This window comes from Chiloscyllium plagiosum, chromosome 16 (genome assembly GCF_004010195.1).
Source record: "Chiloscyllium plagiosum isolate BGI_BamShark_2017 chromosome 16, ASM401019v2, whole genome shotgun sequence".
NCBI classification, from domain to species: domain Eukaryota; kingdom Metazoa; phylum Chordata; class Chondrichthyes; order Orectolobiformes; family Hemiscylliidae; genus Chiloscyllium; species Chiloscyllium plagiosum.
The window spans coordinates 48,808,050-48,818,412 of NC_057725.1; the positions used below are offsets into that span (position 1 = coordinate 48,808,050).

The 10,363-nt window shown below is 39.8% G+C and overlaps 1 protein-coding gene across 1 annotated transcript in view; it reads left to right on the forward strand.

Annotated features, from left to right (window-relative positions):
* LOC122558096 (glycogen [starch] synthase, muscle-like) overlaps nucleotides 1-10,127 on the forward strand; it is a 58,130-nt gene extending 48,003 nt beyond the window's left edge. Inside the window, exons 14-16 of the mRNA XM_043706416.1 lie at nucleotides 1,733-1,896; nucleotides 5,561-5,641; nucleotides 8,271-10,127. Of these exons, the coding sequence (XP_043562351.1) occupies nucleotides 1,733-1,896; nucleotides 5,561-5,641; nucleotides 8,271-8,567 (542 nt within the window). The 3' untranslated portion in view covers nucleotides 8,568-10,127. The remainder of the gene's footprint in view (nucleotides 1-1,732; nucleotides 1,897-5,560; nucleotides 5,642-8,270) is intronic.
* The last annotated feature ends 236 nt before the right edge of the window (nucleotides 10,128-10,363 follow it).

Below are 10,363 nucleotides of genomic sequence, written 5' to 3' on the forward strand. Positions count from 1 at the left end.
TGTCAGGGTGAGGTCGTGAGTGTGAAGAATGGGACTGTCAGGGTGAGGTAGTGAGTGTAGAGAATGGGAGTATGGGAGGGTCAGGGAATGGGAGAGCTGGAACTGGAAAGCAACAAGCAGGAGTAAGTTGGAAGAATTAGCCAGTTACTGAGAAATTTGAAGCTATTAAAAGTTAGTAGGAGGTTAGTTGGGCCAGTTAAATTCACGACAGCCAATAGGTTGCTAATTTAATTTAAACATTACAGGTCAGAAACATGATCCCCTTTTATTACTTATTTGCTTACAGGAAAGTGATTTTTGTTAACACTCTGTAAGGAGCACATTAAAAATGTTAACTGAGGGATAACTGTAATACACCTAAAGTGTATTAGAGCGATACAAGTATAGTATACTATTGCAAATATACAGGCTGAGTGTATTGGTGAGAATTACATTGCTGCAGTATTTGGCTAGCATAGTACAGGCATAGTATGTATTTTGGTCAGCGTAGTTCAAGCATAGTATGTTAATAAGAAATATGGAGCAATAAATCAGTCAGAATAACAGAATGCCATATATTAGTGAGAATGACAAGATTACAGTCCATCAGAAAAGATAATACAGGCACAGCATTATTAGCAAGAATATTATAAGTGCAGTAGATTAGAGAATAATGCAACCACATTTTTGTGAAAATTGTGCGAGTGCAGTTCATTTACAAAAATACATTTTGAAATTAAAACGAATGGAATGGGGACAATATATTAGATACTATAATAAACATGCAGTACATAAGTTCAAATTGTTTGAATATGGTATGTTAAAATAATATAGAAGGAATGTATTCAGAATAATATGGGTTTGATGTAATAACAAAGCACATTGGTGATACATTTGCAGTATGACAACAATAATAACATGGGCACTGTGCAATGTCAAGAGTGAGATGGGCACAGTGCATTAGTGAGAACAAAGTTTTCTCACTTTGTTTCAGTAAACCACGAAGTGTCTAATACTCACCACAAGCTCTGCTTCCAGCCTTTGTATGGTGACGTCTAAAGTGACAGTTTAGTCTTAGAAAAAGGCAGTGTGATGTATTCAACTATAGCCCTTCATTTCCGTTGAGCACATCTGGAAATGAACTAGTCAGTCCAGTTTCAGATTTTAAATGGAATACAAGATTTGAATGTGAATATTTTGGAAAAGACTCCGCACGTGTGGCAGAATATATAGAATGAAGCCAATTAGCTGATTTGATTTCAAACTGAAGGGGAGGTCATACTTTGTATAGGGTTCAGTCTTAGAGATCTTCAGTATGATTTGACCTTGCTGGCAGGAAACGGCTTGAACAACACAGGTTTTCGGTGAAAATGATGTAAACACAGAAAATGAGGAAGAGTCATATTGGACTCAATGTTAACTCTGTTTCTCTTTAGGTGAATGGTGCCAGACTTGCTGAATTTCTCCAGCTTTTTGCGTGTTTATTTCAGATATCCAACTTCCGTAATATTTTGGTTTTATTCAAAGAAAAGAAACTAATCAAACTAAAGTAATAAAAAGTGATAATGATCACTCAGTGACCAATGTACAGGCAGCCTCCCTAACTTTGACTATATGGCTCATGAGAATTAAAACCTGCTTACGTTTTCAGTCCCACTGTAATTTTTAAGTGAGAACCTGCCCAAAACTGTCTTTTTGGCCAGTAATTGCCTTATGCATTAGATGACTCAGTTTAGGCTTGCTTTTCCTTCAGGGATTTACATCCTTGATCGTCGTTTTAGATCTCTGGATGACTCATGCAATCAACTGACCTCGTTCATCTACAGCTTCTGTCAACAGACTCGTCGGCAGCGTATCATTCAAAGGAATCGCACAGAGCGCCTCTCTGATCTGCTGGACTGGAAGTATCTAGGAAGGGTAATACTCAACAAACCTTCTCAGTTTTAAAAAAGAATTTAATCGATATTCAACTCTGACTAAGTATTAGTTTTGTGCAGTTACCTATTGCATGGTTTTAAAAGCTGGAATGGCTTGATCACTTTCACACTTTGCTTTCTTTGTTATATTCTGATTTCACTGCTCCCTATCTTTGCTTTCCCGTTTCTTAATTTTCTCTAAGTAGGCTCTTGCTATTTATTTCATCAGGAGTTCTCTTGATTATCTATGCTGACTGTGTCAGAAGATCTATAGAAATATCTACAGAGGAACCTCAGTTATCTGGCATTCAATTATCTGAATATCAGGTTATCTGGCAAAATTCCAAGGTCCCGATGTTTGGCTAAACTATGTTATCTGGCATTCATTTATCCAGAATTCACTTAACTGTACGAAATACTCCCTACTCGTGTCCTTCGGATAATTGAGGTTCCTCTGTAATCCTTCTGTCTCAAAACCATCATTTATTTTCTGTCCACGTTACCACCTCTGAATCAACTTATGTCTAACAAATTTATTGGAGTTCTTTGTGGACTAACATGCTGAGGATAAAGGAGAACCAATTGATGTACTGTATTTGGATTTCCAGAAGGCATTTGATAAGGGGTCACATCAAGGGTCTTTGTGGAAAGTAAAAGCTGACATTGTGGGAAGCAACACTTTGTTGTAAATAGGAGATTGGCTGCCGAACAGGAAACAGAAAAATGGGTCATTTTCTAGTTGACGAGGAATCAATGTTAGAACCTCAATATTTACCAGTTTATATAAATGACTTGGATACAGGGACAGAAGATAAAGTTGCTATGTTTGCTGATGACACAAAGATAGATAGGAAAGTAAATCATGAAGAGGATGTAAAGTTAAATGAGTGAGTAGAAGTTTGGCAAATGGAGTATACTGTGGGAAAATGTGAAATTGTTCATTTTGGTAGCAAGAATGGGAAAAAGCATGTTATCTAAATGGTGAGAGATGTTCTAGAGCTGAGACTCAGAGGTCTGGCTGCCATCATGCACGAATGACAAAAGGTTAGTCTGCAGGTGCAACAACAATAGAATGTTTTTGTTTACTATGAAGGAGGGACAGTGAACTGCTGCAGACTTACATGTTCAAGAAGGCAGCTCTTTACCACTTTCTCGAGGGCAGCTAGAGACAGGCAACAAATGCTAGCCAGCCAGTGACCACCATGTTTTGTGAATGAATTAAAAAGAAAATGGAGGTGATATTTCAGTTATTGGTGGGGCCACATCTTGAATACTGTGTACAATATTCGTCTCCTTATTTAAGGAAGGATGTCATCGCATTAGAAGAAAGCCAGAGAAGATTTACCAGCCTAATACCTGAAATGGATATGTTGCCTTGTTCGGGTTGGTTAGACAGCTAGACATGTGCATACCAGAGCTTATTAGGGTAGCGAATGATTTGGTTCAAGCATGTAAGATCCTGAGAGATCTCCACAAGGTGGATGTAGGAAGACTGTTCCTTATTGTCTCGGAGAATCTCGAACTAGAGCTCCAATGTTTAAAAATAAATGGTCACCCACTTAAGGCCGAGATTAGGAATTTTCTTTCTCTCTGAGTGGTAAATCTTTGGGAATTTCTTCCTCAAAAGCTGGCTAAAAGAAAGTCTTTAAATATTTTTACACCAGTGATAGATCGATCCTTCGTAAAGTAAAGGGGTGAGAGATTATCAGGATTAAACAAGAGTGTGGAGTCATCAAACCAACAATGATTTATTGAATGGCCTAAGGGATCACAGATGCTATTTGTGCTCCTAGTTCATATGTACACAAATGCTGAGCTGTATGCTTCTCCATGCTTCAGTCCAGTTATACTGTAATTTACATTCGTGAAATTTAGATATGAATGAGTTGAAAATGCCTTGTCATTTCACATTGGTAAAACGGATGCTATCTTCTCTAACCTCTGCCAACAAACCATCCAAATCTGTGTACCCTTTGCAGACTGTTCATAGAACTGTACTGCTCAGTACAGACCCTTTGGCCCTCTATGTTGTGCCGGACCTCTATCCTGCTCTATGTTCACACTCACCTACATACCCTTCACTGTATTAACTTCCATGTCCTATCCAAGAGTTGCTTAAATGTCCCTAATGTATCCGACACTACTACCACTGCTGGCAGTCCATTCCACATTCACGCCACTCTGTGTAAAGAACCTACCTCTGACATCTCCCCTAAAACATCCTCTAGTTACCTTAAAATTATGCCCCTTGTGATAGATATTTCTGCCATGGGAAAAAGTCTCTGGCTGTCCACTCTGTGCCTCTCAACATCTTTTGGAAATGCCAGTGTTAGGCTGGGGTGTACAAAGTTAAAAATCGCACAACACCAGGTTATAGTCCAATAGGTTTAATTGGAAGCACTAGCTTTCGGCGCGCTGCTCCTTCATCAGGTGTTTGAAGGAGCAGCGCTCTGAAAGCTAGTGCTTCCAATTAAACCTGTTGGACTATAACCTGGTGTTGTGTGATTTTTAACTCTCAACATCTTGTACACCTCAACCAAGTCATCTTTCATCCTTCTTTATCCACTGAGAAAAGCCCTTGATCCCTCAACCATTATTCATAAGGCCCGCCCTCCAGTCCAGGCAGCATCCTCATCAATCTCCTCTGCACCCTCTCTAAAGCTTCCACATCTTTCCTATAATGAGGCGACCAGAATTGAACACAATATTCCAAATGTGGTCTAACCAGGATGCCTATAGAGCTACAGCATAACCTCGCGGCTCTTAAACTCAATCTCCCTGCTAATGAAAGACAACACACCATAAACATTCTTAACAACCCTATCAACCTGGGTGGCAACTTTGAGGGATCTGTGGGTGTGGACCTCAAGATCCCTCTGTTCCTCCACACTTCCAAGAATCCTGCCTTTAAACCTGTATTCTGCATTCAAGTTCGACCTTCCAAAGTGAATGACTTCACATTTTTCCAGATTGAACTCCATCTGCCACTTATCAGCCCAGTTCTGCATCCTGTCAATGTCTCATTGCAACCTACAACAACCGTCCACACTATCCACAACTCCACCAAACTTCATGTCATCCGCAAACTTACTAACCCACCCTTCCACTTCCTCATCCAAGTAATTTATCTTTTTCACAACTTGCTTTGCTACCTATCTTTGTATCATCTGCTAAATTAGCTATAATGTAGTTGATGTCTTCATCCAAGTCATTGATATAGATTGTATATGGTTAAGCCCCCAGCAGCAACCAATGTAATACCAGTGATAATGTAACCATAGTTCCAGGTTCACAACATGAAAATGACCTATTTATCCTGATGTCCAAGTACTACATCTTGCTCTTTGCAAATCTCTGTTGAGATCCTGCCACATTGACACCTTCTCCCTATGTTTAAATGCTACTTCCTTCAAAACCTTCAGGTTGACCATTGCATCATGAGCTTTGCTTTTCCCATTACTCTCACTGCTTGTTCTCTTTGTTTGTAAATGTAAAGTACTTTCAGAGGTCATTCTGCACATGAAGAGCAGTACAGAATTGTTTGCGTTTTGTGTTCTCACTATACATGAGTACTCTCTAAATGAGAGCAATGTTATTTCTTTGCGCAAACTATGTGGAGAGATTGCTTCTTTGTTAATAGAGTGCATTCTTGATTATGTTTTCAGTATTACATACATGCAAGACAGATGGCGTTAGCAAAGGCTTTTCCGGATTCCTTTACATCTTCACTCTGGGAACCTGAAGTAGTAAGTGAAATTTTTGTTAATGTGGGTGTTTGTTTGTAATGCTAATTATTAGCACTGCTTTAGGAGTTGCCTAAAAGGAAATGTTCATTCTTGTTGTTCAGACTACTTACTATCTGTCTATGATTACTTCAAGCAAAATAAGATCAAATTGTAATATCTTGGAATTTCAAGCTAAAATTTCTTTACAATTCCATCAATGACATTGTGTCACACCTGTGCTTTGATGTGACCCTTTTTTGCTCCAGCCTTTGGACTATATTACATTACATCCCTCTCAGTTCATAATGGAGCTCTCTGTAATGTTGGGGAATTGAGTCCTTATACAGGGGAACCTCAATTATCCGAATACCAATTATCTGAAAATTGGATTATCTGAAGGCGATCTCGAGGTCCCGGTAGAAACGTTACATCAAAGATGTGTTTCCAGCAGTGATGCATCTTTTGTTTACAGTGATTAAAGAGGCACCATCTCCAAATGCCTGACTGCCTGCCCTCTCTCTCTCCCCACACTTTCCCTGGAGTTCTACAGAAGGGTGTACCCTAAACACACACACACACACAACTTTGCCTCCCAGGAATAATCTCTCCAACACTGTCCTGTGCAGGGCAAATGTGGAACCTCTCAAAAACTTGCAGTATAAAAGTTGTATGTGTGGCTGTGGTTGTGTCTGCGCGCTATTTGGAGACTTATCCCACAGAGGCAGCTGCACCAGCATCAGTCTTATTGGTGTACAGCCCGGATGCCCCGGAGAGGGGCCGAAGGTGGTTGGCGGGGGGCTGTGTTGGGGCGGGGAATCGCACGATTTGTGCTGGTGTTCGGGGGCGGGGTTGGGCCAGGTTGCGGGTGAGGGGTGGGTCTGGACCAGCTTGGGTGCAGGTTTGGACCGGGTAGGGAGCGGGGCGGGGGCGGGTTTGGACCGGGTTAGGGGTGGGGTTGGCCAGGGGCCATGTTGGGGTGGGGTCTCGTGCACTGTGTGCTGCTGCAGTCTCCTGAACGGGGAACAAACTTTAAAAACTCCGAGCTCCAGAGGAAAGGCATTTAATGAATTTTCCAAATAATCAATTATCCAAACGAAAAATTGGCTGCCCATCATGTTCGGATCATCGAGTTTCCACTGTATTGATATTCTTGCCCTTCAGCATTATATCCTCTATATCGTGGTTTGCATACTAAGGCTGTTCATTCTGCACTTAGTTGGTATTTGATTATTTCCTTTTCTCAATTGCACACCTGTTTTCCTGTGTGGAATTGATATATTTCTGTTTACTTTTTGGAAAAAGGGACTACTGAATATCTGAAAAAGTGTGATGTGTATTAATTAAGTGGTATGAATGGTTGTATGGAGAGCCACAGTGTAGAAAAATCCCTAAGCATTTAATCCAAGCATGGGAACTGTGACTTGGCAGAGTATCAAAAAACAATTTGGCTTTTCATGGTGTTCATACCTTAAATGTTAGACGTTAACCACAAAAGTTACAAAGTTATTGTAATGTCATAATATTAAGAGATTTCATACTGAGTATTTACTTTTGGACCTTGGAAATTTTCTAGTGTTTAGCTTAGGGATTATCAAGGGACTTTGAGACCATATCAAGCAAGTTAAATAGAGGAGAACCAGTGGATGTGATCTATTCAGATTTCCAAAAGGCCTTTGACAAGGTGCCGCATTGGAGGCTGCTAAATGAGTTAAGAGGCCATGGTGTTATGGGCAAGGTATGGACATGGGTAGAGAATTGGGTGACTGGCAGAAGGCAGAGAGTAGTAATAAGGGGTCATTTTCAGGATGGCAGCTGATAGCTACTGGAGTTCACAGGTGTCAGTGTTGGGACCACAACTATTCATGTTATACATTAATGCTGTGGACAATAGAACTGAAGTTATTGTTGCTCAGTTGGAAGATAACACTAAGATACATGGAGGAAATAGTAGTATTGAGGCAAATGTAATGCCAGCATTTGTTCCAAAGGGTGAGGGAGGGCGATGGACTGCTGAGGCTGTATACGGCTTTGGTCAGACCACATTTAGAATATTGTGAACATATCTGAGGAAGGATGTGCTGATGTTGGAGGGGGTCCAGAGGAGGTTTACAACAACTGATCCTGGGGATGAAGGGCTTGTAATACAAGGAACAATTGAGGACGCTGGGTCTGTATTAGATGGAGTTTAGTAGGATGCGGCGTAATCTAATTGAGACTTACAGAATACTGAGAGCCCTGGATAGAGTGAACATGGAGAAGATGTTTCCACAATTAGGAGAGACTGGGACCTGAGGGCAGATCCTCAGAGTGAAGGGGGCAACCCTTTTGAACTGAGATGAGGAATTTCTCAACTGAGTGTGGTGAATGTGTAGAACTCATTTTCACAGAAGGCTGTAGAGGCCAAGTCATTGAGTGTCTTTAAAACAGAGAGTGATATGTTCTTTATTAAAGGGAATAAGGGTTATAGGGAGAAGGCAGGACAATGGGGTTAAGAAACATATCAACCATGATCTAATTATGGAGCAGACTTGAAAGGCTGAATGGCTGATATATCTTATATCATATATCTTATATCTGATATATCATGTAAATATATCATGTTTCATTTTCCTTTGTGTTGTGAATGACTAAGCTTTGTTTTAAATTGTAGAGTGAAGGTTTCTGCTATCCAAGGCCTGCTTCCAAACCACCATCCCCTGCTACCTCCCTTCATTCCAGTCCCTACCACAGTGAAACCGAGGAAGATGAAGAACGATATAATGAAGAGGAAGAAGCAGAAAAAGACCGAATGAACATAAAACCAATTGCTATGATCAATTCAAAATTAGAGAAGAGAAGGGTGAGGAAAAAGAGCCAGACCAGTGAGCCTACATCACCGGGAAGCCTTAACCACAGCTCTAGTGACCCTGAAAACCATAGTGACTTGGGGATAGATGAAAGGAACTAGAGCCATGTGAGAAATTATTAATGATAACCACTGGGCTGCCATATTTTGCCAACTCCAAAACTGGTTGTGATGATTGGCAAGGTTAAGAATTTAGACAGAGGATGGGATCATGACTTGAGTTTTAATGTTTACGTTTGACTAGTATGGAAGAATTACTTAAAATGATAGCCTCAATGCTTAATGCTTCCAAATGATGAGACATAGAAGTAATGACAGACAAACTGCACTTCTGAAGTCTGGCCTTAGGTTTTGAATAGATTGTCCAGACATTTCTTACTGTCTGTTCAAAACAGGATGGGTGGCAACCTAAAATAGTCAGATTGCTTTAGAGATTGTATACCCAGAGTGACATAGTTACACTGAACAAAATCTGCACGAATGCCTTTGTTGCACATTTTTCTGTATAAATTAACGTGTCATTACCTGTTCACAGTCGATGGTATTTTTGAAATAGGTATTTCAGCAAGTAGAACAGAATCCTTGGAAAACTAATAGATGCTTTTGTTGCACGGTTGTATTGAAGGACTTCAAAATATTGCACGTTACTTAAAATTGTACTCTTGAATGACCAATCATCATCTGAACTCTAAATTGAAACACGCCAACTCAGAAACCTCCCAGTTACTAGCTCTCTTTCCTCACTACCCTCACTATAAGGCTGTGATTTATATGTTATCACAATCAGATGGAAAATTTTGCAAAATAACTTTGATTGCTATGTGTATCTTTTAAGATTTTTAAAGGAATGGAGCTCCTTTCATATTTTAATATTGGAAATAACTGAAAAATACTCAAGGTACTTCCTTTGTTCCATTTTATTCAGGTACAAAATTAATTCACAAAGAAATTGTGCTTTTTTTTAATGAGCCAAGTGAGCTTGGCCTTGCTTCCCTGTTAGACTCCTCTTAAGACACCAGCAACCTGGAGCAACACCACCAAAATTATTTGGGGCTTGTAACATTGGACAGTCCTGAGAGTCTATCTGGTGATGCCCAATCTTGAAACATTTTCTTCTTCCTGTCATCCACACTGTAAGTAATCTAATCTAATCTAATCTAATCTAATCTAATCTAAAAAAAACATAAAACAACCAACCAACAAATGTGGATGTAAATGTGTGTAATTTTCCCTTGCTACGATCTGAGGAAAGTACCAAGGTTTGCAGGACAATACAGAGAATTGGAGGATGGAAAGTCTTTTCGGATAGGACACAGCACTTTAATCAAGAAATTTTGGACCTTTAGTTTCTTTTACTCTCTAAAGAGAGGCAAGAATTGTTGTTCTCCAAATGTCAGAATTCTAAAATTTGCGAGTTATGAAATATACTGTTTCAGTGATATTTTTCCATTGTGGGCACCTTGATGACAGCTTTCAGACCTCCCTGCATCTGCAGTTTCTCCTAACTCCTGATGTTCAGTTTGTGTGTATTTTCTCTGTTGAAAGTAAACTTGGAAAATTGTAATGCATTAGCATATTCTAAGTGACAGTGAAAAGTGAAACTGTGTGCAAATAGTTATTTTAAAAGCATGCAAATAAAACAAAGTACTTTTTTAGTTTGGAGGTGAATCTTTTTTCTTGCCTCATTCGAAAGCGCTGGCTGGGCTAAAGCACATTGCCATAGAAGCATCATGCCACTTGTCCAGCTTTGTGTATGAGCAAAGTTTTGCCATGGTATCATCTGTTTATGTGTACAATTGCAATTTTCACTGCTAATGCGCAAGCATGCAAGAAGTAGGCGCAGGAGATCATTTGTTCCATCAAATCAGCTCCACCTGACTTTTAAAATTCCATAATTG